General features: G+C 27.8%; 3 protein-coding genes across 3 annotated transcripts in view; all 3 read right to left on the bottom strand.

The window, feature by feature from the left end:
- Positions 1-236: 236 nt before the first annotated feature.
- The window catches only part of LOC108456831 (putative protein phosphatase 2C-like protein 44), a 39,409-nt gene continuing 20,304 nt past the window's right edge, over positions 237-19,341 (bottom strand). Inside the window, exons 2-6 of the mRNA XM_017755529.2 lie at positions 2,511-2,577; positions 1,988-2,275; positions 1,129-1,387; positions 680-813; positions 237-462 (exon numbers count right to left, since the gene is read on the bottom strand). Of these exons, the coding sequence (XP_017611018.1) occupies positions 325-462; positions 680-813; positions 1,129-1,387; positions 1,988-2,275; positions 2,511-2,543 (852 nt within the window). The 5' untranslated portion in view covers positions 2,544-2,577 and the 3' untranslated portion in view covers positions 237-324. The remainder of the gene's footprint in view (positions 463-679; positions 814-1,128; positions 1,388-1,987; positions 2,276-2,510; positions 2,578-19,341) is intronic.
- On the bottom strand, positions 5,261-7,406 carry LOC108454571 (60S ribosomal protein L14-2-like). Its single transcript, XM_017753074.2, has 5 exons — positions 7,257-7,406; positions 7,055-7,156; positions 5,941-6,070; positions 5,737-5,849; positions 5,261-5,612 (listed from the first exon to the last, which is right to left on the bottom strand). The coding sequence occupies exons 1-5, from the start codon at positions 7,257-7,259 to the stop codon at positions 5,556-5,558; spliced, it is 405 nt and encodes a 134-aa protein (XP_017608563.1). The 5' UTR covers positions 7,260-7,406; the 3' UTR covers positions 5,261-5,555.
- LOC108455743 (plastid-lipid-associated protein 6, chloroplastic) lies at positions 8,418-10,337 on the bottom strand. Its single transcript, XM_017754285.2, has 4 exons — positions 9,937-10,337; positions 9,142-9,378; positions 8,913-9,039; positions 8,418-8,815 (listed from the first exon to the last, which is right to left on the bottom strand). The coding sequence occupies exons 1-4, from the start codon at positions 10,189-10,191 to the stop codon at positions 8,601-8,603; spliced, it is 834 nt and encodes a 277-aa protein (XP_017609774.1). The 5' UTR covers positions 10,192-10,337; the 3' UTR covers positions 8,418-8,600.

The following is a 19,341-nucleotide window of genomic DNA, read 5'->3' as shown; positions in this document are numbered from 1 at the left end:
AAATACAATCTAACTCTTAATATAGGGGCCTTCATAATACTTTTACCCCATGATTTTCTGCCAGTTCTTGAGAGTTTCATTGGTATTATCAATGTACAAGGTCGAAGAACTCGAACCTAAGGTCCGGGGGTTCGAGTTTCAGCATTTGTAATCCTTTATACTATCATATATAGCGTGTATCGGATATTGCCATTTGCAAGATTACCACTAAAATTTTGGGGGGGGGGGGATAAAGATTTCTTGAAAGTTTCAATTGAAATTCTCAGGTTTATTGATACATATTAATGGATGATACCCAAACTATAGATGAAAACAAAAATAGTATTAATCAAAACGAATGATGACACATGATATATTGCTTTTGCTCATTCTTGTTAAAGCCTCCTTTGTTAAGCACTCGGCTGCTTGTTGTGGATCCTCTAAATGCCTGATGAGATTCACAGCTTCTTGATTTTTCATCACCTGGAGTGAACAACAGTGCACATAGTAAGTAGAACGAGATGGAAGTTTTTTAACCTATTTACTCGGGCTCAGATGTAGTGTTGGATAACTGTATGCATTTGATGCATCTTTAAGTTTTTTTCATGTACATCAGAATATGCATTGGACATAAAAGGCGGTGAGTTGAGCAGATTAAGCTTCAAAAGACGATGAAAAAATGGTTTATGTTGATGTATACCTCCCAGATTCCAGTGCTTGCTATAATGATGAATTCGGTCTCGGCATTGAGCTTTTCGGCCCCGACAACAAGTTCCGAGCTTCTGGGGTGCCGTATTGCTGTTACATTACTTGAATCGCAAGCTAATATGCGTACTTCAAGCACAAATATATGACATAACCAGCATCAAATAATTTCATTTACAAAAAAGGATGCAAATACTAAGATTCGAATAAAATTATTTATGAATAAAAGATCATATTAATTTGACCAACTGAGCCTAGATTGTACTAAGATAAAAATTAAACCGATCAAAAATGAATTAAATTGTTAAAAACTAATTATATATAATTAATGAGGTTTAAACATGAATTCTAATTTGTTTATTTTGATGAATTTTAGTCGATTAAATTAAAAACTAGAGGTATGACCGGAGTGAACCGAGGTTTCTGTCGTAGGTGTTAAAATACCTGGAAATAGTTTGCGAGTCCAATGTCTTCTAGCTCCACCATGGTGCTTGCTGTTCAGTTGATGAGCCACACCATTTCTACATACAACGGCTCTATAGCCACCTAGGTTGGCCATCACAAGCTTTTCTCCATTGATAAGCATCGCAGATGCCGACTCGGTTTGGAACGTCTCGTCTTTTTTTTGTGCCTCCCTTGCCTTTGCTCTTGCTCCCAGATATGCCTTCTTCATTATCTCTTTGGTCTTCTTGTTTATTTGAGACTGTAACGCCAAAGTTTTTCACACACAGGCCTGAGTATTTAAAAAGAGAAATCTACACTAGAACATACATTCATACATACATACATGGTTTTAAGTTATGGTAGCAGATTTCACCGCGAATAGTGGTTATAATATCACGAACGTTATCATCGTTATGATTTCTATTAACTTTGCACAATGGTCGCATTATAGAATTATATATGTATGAAAATAGGATCCAATGTTCATCTGTTTAGACTTCTTATACATCAAGGCCATATACATATACATACATATACATAATGTATTGTAAAAATATGATATGATATGTTGTGTAATCATCTCTATGTAAGCAATAAACATAAATAGATGCATACATTTTTCCTTATTTGAACACAATTTGTTATCTCCTATACTATGTTTCATAACACTCATCATTTCGGTTGCAGATTTCGTTGTGAGTGTGATTATGATATCATGAACACTCATCATTTCTTTCCACGAAATCATGATTTCAGTTGCAGATTTCGTCGCGAGTGTGATTTTGATATCATGAACATTACGGTATTATTTTAAAGCTATATGTGCATACGTATATGAAAATATGATTCAATTGTTTACCTGTTTAGGCTTCTTATCAAAGAAATGAGATTGAATATACTTGGTAACTCCATCACCAATCCTAGGATCAAAAACTCCAAAGAACCATAACTCAAGTTCATCAAATTGCTCCCTTTGAACCACCACCGTATCGAAATCCGGCTCATCGGAGCCGCCTCTCACCGACTTATTTTCTACCACATGGTAGCCATGAGAGATTGGCATCATCCATGAAGGCTTCTTCTTAACCCCATTCTCTCTTTTCTTGCTCCCACCATCACCAAACCTAAATCTTCTTAGCTTAAACGCCTGCTCCATTAAAAAAAACCCCAAAAAATATCAAAACAAAAAACAAAAACAAAAAACCAGAGCTTGGTTCATGAAAACTAAGGTTTATACGAAGTCAAACATGGAAAACAAAATCGGGGTTTCAATATTTTGAAATCATTTCATATCTTTTTTCATACGTTAAATAAGTTTATGAAAAAGAGTTACCTTTAACTATAATCTAGGATCATGAAATGTTTGAAAAAGTGGTGCTTACCTTAAGCTTAAAGTGGATATCTTTTAGTCCCATGTTTATGGCTTCAAATTTTGATACAAAGAACCTTGAAGGAGTGATGTTGAAGAAGAATTATATACAGTATTAAAGCGAAGTTTTTCTTAAAAATAATTTGAAGTATTTGTTTTTATTTTGTTGTTAGTAAAATATTTATATTGTTTTATAAGAGATATCTGTTTAAAGTTAATGGAAAATTTGAATTTGTTGGAAAAATACTTTGAAATTTTAATTAATTAATGTTTTTAAATGAGAAAATTTATTGACTTTAATTGTATCTGTTCAGCAAATTTACTCATGTAACTGCCATTTTTATGCTATTTCGAGTGTGTGTTTTTTCTAATTAAAATTTAAAAATTAAAAACAGGACGAGACAAAATTCTTTTCAGTTGGGTAGATAAACCAAATTATGTTCTACTCATTAAGTAGACCGCACCATAAAAAAAAAATAATTATTCTATAAAAGTATCACTAAAATTTTATGTATATTAAATTAAAGCATAAATTAATTTTTATTTTGTAAAATTTTTTATCTATTTTTATTGATAAAAATCTATTTTTGTATGCCATAATGGCATACACGTAGCTATCAACCAATTAAGTGTTCAACTGTAAATATAAACCAGTTTGCCTTTTGATTTAATGTATATAGACTCATTTGCTCTTTTTTTATTATAAATGGAGCAAAATGTAATTTGATTCCCTGATACTTTTACTCTAATTAGACTTGCAACAAGAAAAAACCGAATATGTATCATGGATATTTTTAAATTAAGTCAATTTCGTTTGGTTAAGAGTTATTGGACCGGTTTAAATTTGGTCCTATTCATATTTAGTTGGTTGTAACTTACCTAAAAACTTATTAAATTAGGGGTGAATCCGAATTCTTTTTAAGAGGTTAGAATTAAACTATAAAATATTTGAGGGATTAAAATATAATCTCATCATGCATTAACTTATGATTCCATCGTTTTTGAAGGATTAAATAAAAATCTTTTCATTTTGAAAGTCAAAATACAATTTTACCACATATACATTTTAATTTCGGCATTTTTAAAAGATTTTAAAAGATAAATTTCCATTTTTGAGAGTCCCTTGTATTTACTTTTGTATTGAATACCTACCAATAAACGTAATTATACCAACCAATTAAACTAAATTTCAAATTTTATTTACTTGAATTAACAGCATATGATTAGGCATTAAGAACATATTTATTTACTTAATTAACCCTTTCAACAATGAAATTATCCTAACATTCAAATAAAATAATGTGGGTACAAGGATTGAATTTTTCTTCTTTTTATAAAAATGGACCGACATGGAATTTATCAGTTCTGGTAAACAATTTATTTGAAATAATTAACCATATTTATTTTCATGCCTATCTTGATTCAACTCAATGAATGGCAAGAAAAGCAGCATGAAAAATAACACAATATTTGTCATTGCCACTTGTAATTTAACCTCGGGATTAGTATCAGATATGAGCTTGAATTTAGTATCCAAGTCTAATATAAATTTATTTAAATTTTAAAAATATAAATATCGAGTTTAATATTATATATATAATATAATTAAGATTTTTAAAATCGAATCGGTGATGAAATCGGTCAAATAATAAATTTATCGATTCAACTGATTTAATTATTTTATTTAATTTAATTAAATAAATTATTAAAAATTTTAAAAATACATACAAATTCAACCAATTCAACCGATAAATTAATTGGATTTAAACTATTATGAATATATATATATATAAAGGCATGGCTCATGTTTGAATTGCATTTACAGCAAAAAGCTAAGAAAAATAACACTTCAACTGCTGAAATAAAACAGTGGTTATAAGGTCTAAGAGAAGTAGGTGTGGTGTGCAAACCAATTCTAGAAGATAAACTAAGTTCACAGGCCAGACAAAACGAATTGGTCAACTTTTACCATTACTCCTTGTATTACATATAAGTTGTGAGTAATTTAATTTGATCGATTTTAGTTTTAGAATATTTTAAGTTTTAACATTTCAATTATTAAATCAAAATTTATTATTAATTGTGTACATATAAATTGTAAATTTAATCTCTATTCTCCGATTTAATATTTTTATATATTTTAAAATTTTAAAATTTCAATTTACACTTAAATGTAACTATTAAATTCATTAATTAAAGTAATGATTTTTTATGAGTATTATGTGTAGTTAGTAATAATATATAATAATATATTTTACACATAAAACTCTATACCATAATAGCAAATTTTAATTTAATGAATGTAAAAATTATTGTAGGGTAAGAATAAAGTACAAGGATTAAATCTCATATTATAGCTTGATAATTAAAGTGTTTACGGTTCTAGATGTAATTTAGATTCAAATTGCGTTGGTTATGTTTGTTGTTCGAATTTTGTCCAATTCTTGTAATTCACCAAAAATAAAAATACAAAGACTAAAATTCAAAAATTTTAAAATTAGACTGATATCGAACCAATCAAAACACTTAATTCTCTTTTCACTCAATTTCTCTAATTCAATTGAATAAATTAATTAAAAATTATATATAAAATATTTAAAAAATTCAACCAAGATTTAACCAATCCAATTCTCAATCCAACTATATAACTCGAGCTACCAGACAAACCAATCTCGAATATTCTAATGCTTATGTGTTAGAGAATCTAATTGAATTCTTCTTTTTTCAAATTAATATTAGAAAATGAACACTAAGCACATATAATTTTTAAGGAATTTTTTGAAGAAATTTTCAAAGCATTTGTGGCCATCAGAAGGAGGACAAATACAACGCTGTTTTTATGGAGACTATTATTATGCCTCTCATGCAGCCAATATAAATTACCACAAGTTTTCACAAACAAAAATCTAGCAATAAATTCACTACAAAATCCGTCTTAGACCAATGAAACTGCACTCAACTGATCTTAATTGAAACAAAAAAAAAAACCATTCCGAAAGAACACATTGCAGAATGTTGAATGACAAAACTAGCAAATCCTCGTGATTCAGGTATCATTTCAAGATGAATTCTCCTTTTTCAACTTCGCGAGTTCTTGCCTGACAACCCCAGCCCTCTGCAAGATACATTATATATCCGGTTAAGCTCAGATCAAGGTTTCAAGAAAGCCTTTTGGATTTTGAGAAAAAATACAATTGTGCATAAATCCGGTGAGCATATAAGAAGTAGAACGAACTGACCTTGATCTTAGCTAACATAAGCTTGAACCGATCAAAGTCGTTGAGAGATGCTCTTCTCTTCTGAACAATCAACTTTCTACCCCATGAGCTATTCTCCCACTTGTTCTTAACATCTGCCATTGTCAAATAAATGAAATACCAATTAGAAAGAAAAAATTGTTTGAGAAACAACATCATAATGTCGGTCAAAGTTATTGTACTTACCGGCCTTCTCCATAGCTTCAATCAATGTCTTCTTCTTTGGAACACGGGGAATGTCGATTGTGATATCTGTCAATGTAAGCCTCTTGAAGTTCATTTGGCCTCTGACCATATCTGGAGCATCAACAAGTGCCTGACAGACCAGGATAAAAGCAATACACATAATTTCTTAGCACACAAATATTACCAATCTAGTCAACATGACTGCTAAAACTCCACATTCTATTATTCTCTGAGTTAACACCATTCATATAGACCTCAAATAACACATCAAAACAACATCCACAGATCAACGAAAGCCGAGAACAAACACATAATAAACATCTACACTTAATCCACACATTAGACTAAAGTTTTTTCTCCAACACCTCACTCTTTATTCTTTTGATACCCTTATCTGACGGATAGTCTTACCTCGATGCATGCATCAGTATGCAGTCTCGACCCCTCCAAATCAAGGGGGAAAATTAGCAATACATGTCTAAAACACAATATCCAGCACTTCGTTACCAAGCATATAACACAACTCCCACAAACAGAATCACCAAAATACAATATAACTTGACATCATGCAGATTCGATTTCGTTAGCTACAAATAACGTGTTTCAGACTAGATTAAACGCAATAAGAAAAACACAGTGAACCCAATTTTAGTTCAACTCTTTAAAAACAAAACCACAACTTTCCACTAAAAAGTTATTCATCCTTGTACGTAATAATTTCTAATTAAAATGCCCTGAGAAACATATTAAGTAAAAACCCCTAAACCCATACAGCATTGAACCTCATTATCCCCCTTAAACATAAACCTTCACCATAAGCCCCATTAATATCACAATAATGTTAAGACCCCAAATGCTATTTCGTCGAATAAGAACAAAAACTCTTTAAATCCTAAACCCCAAATGCGCTAGTTAGAATACTCTAAGAAACATAAAAACCCCAAACCCATACCACGTTGAACTTCATTTCCTCCCATTAATCACAAAATTTCACCCCAAACCCCCATTATATTCACTAAAACGTGAAAACCGAAATGCTATTTAACTATTATAAATCCACTGAACACATTAAAGATAATACTGTGTTAAAATCTGGAAACGAGAAACGACATACTCTGTTTTGGTCAACGACATCGACGATGACAACCAACTTGCCGTAATCTTTGCCGTAGTTAACGAGAGCCACTCTTCCGATCTCAACGTACCTCTTGAAAGGCTAAAAAAAATCAGAAAAAAAAAAAATTAAAACCCTGATTACATGATTGAGGAGCATGCCAAATGTACCCTCTATTATAGATTGAAGAAGAAAAACTCACCATTTTCGTTCTCTACGAGTGTTCGTAGCTTAAGAAGAGGCGGAGGGTAGGAATTAGGGTTTCTCTATGATGGATTAATAGTAGGGTGCTTTGTAACTGTTGGATCTAGGTTTTTATTTTATTTTGGGTTAATTTCATGAAAGGTCTCCAAACTATGACCCAGATGCTAAATTAATCTGTAAACTTCAAAATATTCTAATTAAATCCTCATTGTATCATTACACCGATCAAATCTTTTCGTCAACTTACGTAAAACATAACTAAAATGCAAGGATCAAATTTAAAATACTTTAGTATGTTTTGCATCAACAACACATGGATATAACGTGTTATACAAATAATTCTCCTTGATACAATCTATTACCTTTTAACGTATTTTTTAAGACATTTTTTTAATATGTTATATCCGAGCTAGTTACGCAATAAGTATATACATGCTTGAAATTTGATCCATGTACTTTGAATACATCCATGTGATCTGAGATTCCAAGTTGACATTTGATTGATAGAAAATTTTGATCACTACGATATTAATACTTTAAAAACTAAATTGAAATATTTTAAAATTTAGAGAACAATTTAAGATTTAAATCATAGTTTAAGGATGTCTATTGATATTTAATGTCCACTCTAGCATTAGCCTAGTGCAGATAATTTGTTAGGGCTAAATTCGATTCGGTTTTAAATTTTTTTTTTAATTCTCAAAACCATGATAATTTAGTTTGATTTAATTCAATTTCTAATTATTTTGTATTGATTTTCGGTTTTGAATTTTGAAATTTTTTAACAAAAATTTATTTTATGACTTTTAAAAATTATTTTGTAAATTTATAAAACTTTTCATAAATATCTCTAATGCGATTCTTTTCTTGAAAATTTATTTTATACAAAATTTTAAGTTATTTAATAATTAAAATAAATTTTTATTATTTATATATTTTATATCTATAAATATAGAACATAAAAAACGTGAAAACATTCATATTTGATCCATAAAATTCATACTTACTTTTTTGCTCTCCTATTTTTTATTTATTTTACTCTCTTTTATTTATTTCATAACATTTTTACTATTTTAAATATAAAATATTTTTCACATTATAAATTTTAAAATTAATTATAAATTAAATAAAATATAAAATTTAGTTCAAGTAACCACAATTATTGACACGATTAAACTATTAAATTGATTCAAAATTTACATACATAATAATTGTAATTATATTAAAATATTAATTTTACAAAAAGAAGTTACGGATCACTCCCGATGATATATACACATACAGACAATATATGAAGTAATGAGAGTGCATACGGGCTTTGATATTAGATGTGCTTACTAATTTATGAGATGACAAAAACCCTAAGCTCACCTCTATCTCCTCTGGTGATTCGGGTATCGGCGTCGATGAAGGTAACATCAAAGTCGCCGCTCCCTGGATTAGATGGAGGCCTTAAAGCGTCGGGAATCCGAGGTACATCCAATGAAGGAAGCTGAGAAAAGGTCCCTCTCGTTTTCACACTCGTTTTCTCAAATGTTATTTTGATCTTTGAAGATCCTATATGCAAAAACCAAAACACAAGTCTTTTATCAGTTTGCCGATTCCGACTCGGACAACTTTGAACTTAAACACAAAGTAGAAGCTAAGTAGTAACCTATGATTTCGAATTTGTGAGCTAAGGTAGCAGTGACTTCAAGTGGAGGTAATGGCCATGGAGCTCCCAATTCAATTTCTGCTATATTATCAAAATCTTTGCTTATGACATCAATTCTCTGAAAAACCTGCAAGTTCACGAAAAAGTACATGTATGATTTGAATATGTTCCGTACATGCTTACGTCCCGAATATTAAAAATTACGACAACAGTAGGATTTGCTGCAAACCTGGCCGAGAGTTACGGGGAGCAACCTTCCAGTGGGAAGTCCAGGACGGCTCCCACCGAGCGTACGAGACGAGAATGCACTACTGTATATCAGTTTCCATCTCCCTTGCAGCTTATCAAGATCGGTCAATAAGTCCACAGGTCCGGCAACCGTTTCGAGTTCCTTGGCGGCATCATCTGCTTTTCCGAGATCATCTTGGTTCGCAGCAAGACCTCTATTCAGCCCAGAAACAATACCCTGAATCCAAATCAACCTCCATCAAGACATTGGTATTGGAAAATGATGTTCATATCAAACACATTCCCGGATAATTAATTCAATCAAAACATATCCGTATTGTGTTCGTATCATATATATATATATATATAGCTTGAAGTCTAATTGGACATAAATTACGACATTTTCACATCAAAAAGTATGATTCCAGCTTTAGTCCTCTATTTTTATAAAATTATTAGTAGGTCCAAATTGATAACACCATAGTTGTTGATGTTAAAGTGATGACATAAATTTATTTTAGTGTTATTCGACACTGAAAAATTCAATAAACAAATAATATATTTTTATATCAGTGAAATGCTTAAGCTGTTTAAATAAGAATTCACCTTCTATTTAACAACGGTATTATCAATTTCAACCTACTAATAACATAGTAACCAAATTATATCAAATTAAAATAAAAAAGATTAATTCTCAAATTTCAGCATGGTACAGGGACTATAACCATAATAACACCTAAAACAAATCCAGCGAAAACCCAGAAAAATGATCTGCAACTTTTAAACAAAAAAATACCAGTAATTTAAGCTTCAAAGAAGAAATGAGTTCAGATTTAGCATCTTGAGGTGGAGGCGGCGGCGGCGGTGGTGAGTCAACGACGGAGACATCTCCAACAGCCGATTTCAGAACAGGGTTTCGCTTCCTTTCGGGACGGCGCCGTTTCACGTTAACAATAAAAGGGTAGGGTTTCGGGAGATAGAGAGGAGCTTTAATGGAGGAAGAAGAGAAGATAGACGCCGGAGATTCTAGAAGAAAACTTGAAGAAGCCATTGGCTCTCAAGTGGCTTTTGCTGGCCCTTTTTCGGAGCTTTTTGCAAGAATGCTTTTTTCGGGGGTTTATTTTGTTATTTTTCTGTTTGTCTTTTTCTTGGGGGAAAAATTAAAATCAAAATCTATGGTTTGTATGGCTGTTAGAAGTTTAGAGAAGATTTCCTCTAAACGAAAAAAAAAATTAATGGAAGAAATATAGGTCAAATTTTAGTTATGGTCCCTCTAAATGGTCAAATTTGAGTATGTAGTCTTTACATTTTAAATGAGTGTAATTTGATTAATCTATTTTTATATGATTAATGTAATTTTTGGATTTCGTAAAATAATGATGAGGTAGTACAGTCTCAAATTATCACCTCGTCACTTGAAGTTTAAAAGTAGATATTTTAAAATTTTAATTTCAAAGTGATAAAGTAATATAATTTTAAAATGATAAGTCATATCTAAATTCTAATACTAAGGTGAACTTAATTACCAAAATAAGGTATCAAAGTATAGACTAACTTTCAAATTTAATCATAATAAAAAAAATCGTCATGTGGGTCGATTTTAATTCGGACTATTCCGATTCTTAATCCGTTTGCATTTAATGTTTATTTTGTTTTATAATCACTCCATATAAATTATTTATATGGTAAGCTAGTTCACATTGTGTAGGTATAAGTTGTATGTCAATTTGATACATCAAACATTAATGCATTATTCAAGTGGCATGGATATTAATATTTTTCTTATTTTTTAAGCAATGAAAAGTGTTGTGACACCATGTTGTTGTCGAATCTTTCTCTCGTTGGGGAATTAAAAAGAAAAATTTAGGGGATTTTGAGGCTATTCTGAAGTCTATAAAACATAGGTAAAATTATGGTTTTGGTCCCTATGTTATGCTTAGATTTGGATTTTTAGACCATTTGCTTTAATTTTACATAATCCGATTGCTCTATTTTTTAATGCCATTAGCTAATTTAAATAGTTGTTGATCTAAATTTGTTTAAAGGGATAAAACAACATTTATACTCAAATTCTACAAACTTTATAATTTAGTCTGTGTATTTTTTTTTTACATTAATCCTTAAACTTGAATTCCATCAAATAGTTTAATCCTTTTCTTAGCAACTTTTAAGAGATGTTAACGTTTTAAAAGAAATTTATATAGAATAAAAATTACAACAAAAATATAAAATTATAAATAAAAATAAAATTCACGTGAAAAATGAACTTAGACAAATCAGCACCAAAGTTCATTTAAATCCACACCACTATTTATCCATGTGCATTATTGATTTGAATTTTCTATAATTTTCTATATTTTACAATTTTAGAAAATAATAATTTCAAAATAAATTATATTTTTAAAATTTTGTGAATTTTGTTGAGATGAACTTAGACTTGAATTTGTTTACCTTCATTTTGAACATGCATTTTCAATAATGTCACCTTTTTTGTTTATAGATTTTTATAATTATTTATAAATTTCCTATATATATTGTATAATTTTATAAAGTTTTAATTTATATATTTATAAATTCTCAATATTTTGAATTTTTATAATTTTCGAAATAATTTTTTAAAATTTTAATTGATAACATTGTCACATCATCACCTTTTAATTGTGTCAAAGAGGATAAATTATTTAATAGAATTCAAATTCAAGGACTAATATGAATAAAAAATTTAAACACAAAGTATATAAACTAAATGTTGTTTTATTTTTTAAAAGCAATAATTTTGACAAAATAATAATAATGATGCGTTGAGCGGAGGTTCCAAGAAAAATTCATTTAATGGTGTTAAATATTTAAATCAATTAATAATGTTGTAAAAATAGAAAAAAATTATATCAGCTAAATTCTAAAATTGAAAATAGCAAAAGGACCAAAATCATAAACTAACCAAAAGTATAATTAAAACTCATTTTGTTAATAATTTCTTCTTATAAGGGATTGAAAAGCATTATATTGGTTAATGGTTTTTCTAAGTAAATGTTTAAATTTTAGTTTAATCGTTCGTATTTAATATATTGTTAAATGAATCAATTTAATTCTTATGTTATTAAAATTTTTAAAAAACAATAATAATTAAATTAAATTTCCAGCAATTAACCTTACAAACACCGAAAGCGACTGTGCCAAATTGACGCATCAAACATAAATGTGCATGGCTGTCATAATTAACGTACCATAATGGTCCAACGAAAGCAATTAACCATTCAACTTAGCCATCCCTGCATAATATGTTGTTGTCCGGTATCGTTTATACATCGTATACATACTTCAATTAAGAGCATCGGTGATTTGATCGATTTAACTTACATTTTATTTTTTAAATCATCAACAAATTTAGATTTAATTGAGATTAAACTTGTCTCTGAATTAAGTTCCAGAGAGAAAATTTTTAATTTTGAACTAGCTTGATACATTATTGGTATACGAGTTTCATGCATAGTCAGTAAAAAAAAAAGGACATTTCATCATTGGTGAAATAAAAAATAGTGGAAGACTTACAAATAAATATTAATAATTTCATTTAAATATAACTCCATTCGAAATTTGAAAATCAAAACTCAAAATGAAATCAAAACCCGGATCCTAAAATAAAATATTGAATCCAAAATTTGAAACCCGAGACAATATAATAATTATAATTAATATTTAATTATGTTTTAATTAGAATTATTAATATTTATTAATAAATCTTTCAACATTTTTTATTTTACCTAGTGATAATTATTCATATAATTATTTATTGATGGTGCATGAAATGAATTGGCAAGCAAAACCAATCGAAGCTTGATCCAAACAACTCCTTCTGGAGAAGTCAACTTCACCATTAATTAATATGTACTCTATAACGTGACTCATGTGCAAATATAGAGCTTTTTAATTTCGAGTGAACTACATTAGTCACTAAACTATGGATATATTTTGTTTTGATCACTTAGCTAAAAAAATTACAATTTGGTCATTAAATTATTCAAAAATTTCCATTCAAGTCATTGAACTATTCAAAAGTTTTTATTAAGTCACAGAGTTGTTAAGTCTTTTTTTTTTTTAAAGTTTCGCCACCAAGCTCCAAATGACAATTCGACGATCAGTACGGTGGATTGATACCCATTGGTGAGTAGAAGAATATTGTAACACTCCTAACCCATATTCGTCACCGAAATAAGATTACGGAGTATTACAGGACAACGAAATAGTAAATTAATCTTTCAAATCATACATTAGTACAAACATAATCAAATTGCTTGGACCTTAAGAAACTCAAATACTAACCAAAATACAAAATCAAAATGACATTAATTGGGTGAAAAACACATCAAAACCAACCTAATATGTGCTTAACCAATGTACCCTCATTGGTACCACAATTATATACAATTTAATCTCAAAATACAAATTAATTCAGCTCATCAACTCATTCAAGCAATACCAAATCAAAATACCTGATAAAGTTACCACAGCCACAACAAATCAAATATATGTAAGCCACAGACATTAGCATAACAACTATAACTCATTCTCATGCCCTTTGCAATTTGGTTATTTGCACAAAATATCATTCATAATATTTACATAAGCCAAACATTAACCAAAATAGCACAAGAGCCTATACATGCCATATAATCTGAATTTAACGTTTCAAAAACTACCAAGATAATTTGGATAGTGTGACTTGAGTGTTGATCTGATCATCCAGAAAATCTACAATGACATTAAACAACATAAGTAAGCTTAATGAAACGTAGTAAGTTCGACGAGATAAACAAAAATCTTACCGAACTAACTATAATAAATCAAATAATAAAAATCATCAATGACAACTCCCTGTCATTCACAACTTCAATATATAAATACATTTATATTCAAATCAATACAAAAATAAATAACATGTCTTTCAAATTCATTAAATAAATCACCTTACCGAAATTTTTTCATTCAAAGAAAAATGACTAAAAAAATTCATTTGATGACCTGATAATTAAAGTGTTCACCGTTCTAAGTGTGAAAAAATAAAATTATATCAGCTAAATTCTAAAATTGAAGATAGCAAAAGGACCAAAATCATAAACTAACCAAAAGTATAATTAAAAACTCATTTTGTTAATAATTTCTTCTTATAAGGGATTGAAAAGCATTATATTGGTTAATGATTTTTCTATGTAAATGTTTAAATTTTAGTTTAATCGTTCATATTTAATACATTGTAAATGGTGTATGTATAAAGAGATCCTTCCATTATAAAAATTTAATTTAATTAATTTTTATAATGTTAAATAAATCCATTTAATTCTTATATTATTAAAAATTTAAAAATAATAATAATAATTAAATTAAATTTCCAGCAATTAACCGTTACAAACACCGAAAGCGATTGTGCCAACTTGACACAACAAACATAAATGTGCATGGCTGTCATAATTAACATCCCATAATGGTCCAACGAAAACAATCAACCATTCAACTTAGGCATCCCTGCATAACATGTTGTCCCGTTTCGTTTATACATTGTATACATACTTTGATCATATTATTAGAATCGAATTAGTTAGATAAAAAATTAATTAAAATCCATATTCGAATGAATTGTCCAAAACTTATAAAAAGGGAAATCAAAGAAAAAAAATTGACGGTTGAACTTGTTTATAGTTTTTAAATATTGTTTTATTAAATTTTAAATTATTTAATTAATTATTATTGGATTGGTGATCAATTCAATTGAACTAAGAGCATCGGTGATCTGATTGATTTGACCTGCATATTATTTTTTAAATCATTGACAAATTTAAAAATAATTGGGCTTAAACTTGTCTTTCAATTAAGTTTCGGAGAGAAAGTTTTCAATTTTAAACTAACTTGTTAAGTATAAAAAAAGATGAATATTTAATGCACTGTCGATACACGAGTTTCATGAATTGTCAGTAAAAAATAAAGGACATCTCATAATTGGTGAAATAAAAAATAGTCGAAGACTTACAAATAAATATTAATAACTTTATTTAAATATAACTCCATTCGAAATTTGGAAGTCGAAACTCAAAATGAAATCAAAGCACTCAATCCTAAAATAAAGTCTTGAATCCAAAATTTGAAACCCGAGACAATATAATAATTATAATTAATATTTAATTATGTTTAAATAGAATTGGTCATATTTATTTATAAGTCCTTCACCATTTTTTATTTTTCTTGGTGATAATTTGTCATATCATTATTCATTGATGGTGCATGAAATGGATTGGCAACCGAGCCAATCCAAACTCGATCCAAAAAACTCCTCCTGGACAAGTCAACTTCACCATTAATTAATCTATGCTCTATAGCACGACCAGTGTGCAAATATGAAGCTTTTTAATTTTGGGTAAACTACATTAGTCACTAAATTATGGATATATTTTGTTTTGATCACCTAATTAAAAAAATTACAATTTGGTCATTAAATTATTCAAAAATTTTCATTTAAGTCACTGAACTATTCAAAATTTTTTATTAAGTCATTGAGTTGTTAAAGTTTCGCCACCAACCTCCAAATGACAATTCGACGATAAGTACGGTGGATTAGTACCCATTGGTGAGTAGAAGAATATACTTTAGATCCAAGTCAATCTGATAGTCAATTCTGGAGATTAGAGGAAAAAAAGTTGTTTAAATTTTAGTTCGCATATTCATGACTTCCAAAATTATTTTATGAAAAAATACCGAACTACAAAATAGAAGGAAAAAGAGAGCTTCCAATTTGTGTAGCCTATGCGAATAGAGAAAGTCATATAACAAATAAATCAAATTTAACAGCTTAGTGATTTAAATGAAAATTTTTGAATAGTTCAGTGACTAAACTATAACTTTTTTAGTTAAATGACCAAAACAAAAATTTACCTATAATTTAGTGACTAATAATGCAGTTTACCATTTATTTATTTACTTAAATGATTAGACTTAGAGGACAAGTTTCATGTCAATAACAAAATACCTCGTTTGTTGCAACACTCCTTTAAACAATAAATAAGGGGTTCTCTTGAATTAAGAATGAGAAAGAAGAAAGCAAGTCGGTGTGATAATTCCTCTTCCTCAAATTAATCATTTCAATGGATTATTATCTCAATGAATAAGTTTTTGTACGGGTGAAATATTGATAGAATTTGAACTTTCTTTATCATTAAAAGATAAAACGGTGAAATTAAAATTAAATATGTTTTGAAGTAATTTGAGATATTGAATAAAATTAAATATATTGCTTCTCAAATATTAATTTGATTCACCAAAATATTCTCAATTACTTCATAAATTTGGATAAATGCTTTTTCTTTATATATATAAAATCAAGTTGAAGAATAGTGAAGAAGAGGCATATTTAGAATTATGAATGTCATGTGGATCATATATTTGATTTGGGCTGTTTGTTTGTTGGCTTATAAATTTTTTTGAAAGAAATATTTATATTTATACATATTCATATTTAATGTTCATACATTATTGATGAAATAAATATATTTTGACAAAACTGCCTACTTTTTTTTTATAATATTTGAAAATTTCAACTAACTTGTTTGATGATTATATTGATTGGTTTTGTTGATTTTTCTCATGGTTAGTGGGAAATTTAGATTTCTATAGCAGAGTTAAAGATGATAATAAACGTATTATAAAGTATATTAAAATATTAATAAGTTAAATAGATGAAAATCGATTCGACTAAAATCTTGATTGTTATAATAAAAATGTTGTTATAGAAAGTGATTGTTATAAAGAGGGTTAATTGTATTTATTTATTTATTTATGTGTTGTATTAAACATTATATATATAAATAAACAATAGACTAAATATCATTTTTTTTTGCATTGTATTTAAAATTATCAATTTTATGAATAATTTGAAATTTAGATGTTAACTTACAGTTTTCTTTACGTGCAAATTTAAAACAGTTGGTTAATTGTTTGATATCCTCACGGTTGAATTTTGATAAATTTAAGAGCTTAAATTGAAATGCTTTTTGCATGATTTTTTTTTTTGAAAAAGATCATTAATATTATCTTCGTGTAATCCTATTTTCAGTTGTTCAGGCACGTTCCCAAATACTTGTACTTCAAATGTTTTGTCAGAAATCATTTTGACTATGCAATCTGCCACTTGGTTCATCTCTCTTGGAATATCTTTAATATCTGATTTAATCTTCTAAATAATCTTGAAGAAGAAATTGCCAAATGTCTATCTTGGAGGGCATTAACCACATCTAATAAACTATTAATATGAATCAAAATATTATTGAATCCCCGTCTTTCAAGAAGAATCAAACCATCCATGACATGCAAAACTTAGCATTAAAAGCTAAACATTCCCCCAAATAATGATTAAAACCTAATATCCAATATCCATTTTGTTTTCGCATCACACCACCAGCAGCAGTGAAACCTGCATTTGACTTAATAACACCACCAATATGTAAGAAAATGTAATTATTTGATAAAGGTAGATTGAAATTGGTAAGATGTTGTCTTGATGATCCTTTCATCTGAGCTAAATTTTATTTTTCCTTTTCCAATCATTTATGCATTAGATTTTCTTTTGTATTTTTAAAAATTAAATGAGTGTTTATTACAGATATATATTTCATCATAAGCAGATGAAATTTATTATCTCAAAATGACACAAGCATCGATGTTAAGGTTTAATAATTATAATAGGAGAAAATATTTAATGCATTGTTAGTAAAATTTTTAAATTTCATTAGTAGGATAGAGGTTGACAAATGTCTTATAAGTTATAATAAATTATTAAATATATATTTATGAAAAGGTTATTTTTTAAGAATGCTTGTAAAATAAAATACATATAATACCAGATACCAAATAATAGATTTATATTTAATATAATAATATTGTATAAATTTATATACAGTGAATAAAAAGATGATATCATTTATAAAATATAAAGTTTTATTTATTTATTAATAAAATATATTTATCTAATTTATTCATCATATAAAATTTGAATATATTATTAAACTTAATTCTCATCAAAGAGAGGCTTGTGTTTTGGTTGGGTGAACTAATTTTATCTGAATTATTTAAATGATAATAAAATTAATTTTAAAATTTTAAACTTAATTATAAAATATATTTTTATATTTATTAATATAATAATGAATCGAGTTATTGAATTAGATCAAATTGAGTACGGATATAAATTTTAAAATCACATTAATTCAACTGACCAATGAATAAATAAATTGATATTGCTAATAGAAAAAAAAAGTGATTGACAAAATAGGCTTCCAAAAAGAGTAGTTAAGTATCCTATTAAAATACACAATCTTTTTATAGAAATTTAATTTCTCTATTTTTAGATTTTAAAATTTAAATTCAATTGTTAACACTATTAAATTTATTTTGTTATTGTCACTTTTAATTATTATTGTGGGTTTTTTTTCATGTCAAAAGGTCGCACTAAAATTTTAACAAAAGAAATAGTATTATTAACAATTGAATCTAAATTTTAAATTCTAGTAGTAAAAGGACTAAATTCTAAATTTATGGGTAATACTCATACGTTTGGTATATTTTATTTAAGTACCCAAAAATTGGGTGAAATTGCAACCATTCCACGTAAAAAAGGGTAACAAAATAACAAGCAAGAAAACCAATTGAGATCGTATTGAATATAAATACGTATTGAATACAAACATATATCTTGAAAAATTATTTATATATTAAATATGAATATCAATAAATTAAAAATAATAAAAAGAAGTAGACGGATCTACATTACAATTACTTCCACAACTATGTTAAATTGGGGTTAAAACGCAAAAGTTACCCAAATTAAATGTCATACCCAACTTTGCATGTTTTACTGAAATATACAACCACAAATATATATATACTAGTATATATAAAAGGAAATTATTAATACTAATGAGGATAAAAAATAGTATAACTATATTAATAAAAATTATTATATTAGAAATACACGATATTTTTGTTGAATTGTTTAAATATAAAATTTAAAAATTATGATGGTTTATGTTTAAATATTACCCTTTGTTGATTTATATTGATTTTAAATTTGTATAAAATGATAAAAATATTTTCAAAATAATATTGTAAAAATAAAAAAATAATTATTTTTAATTAAATTAATGTCCGATAAAGTTAG

The sequence above is a fragment of the Gossypium arboreum genome, chromosome 9 (genome assembly GCF_025698485.1).
Source record: "Gossypium arboreum isolate Shixiya-1 chromosome 9, ASM2569848v2, whole genome shotgun sequence".
NCBI classification, from domain to species: domain Eukaryota; kingdom Viridiplantae; phylum Streptophyta; class Magnoliopsida; order Malvales; family Malvaceae; genus Gossypium; species Gossypium arboreum.
Note: the sequence above shows the minus strand (reverse complement) of the source record. Positions and strands in the feature narration are given on the sequence as shown.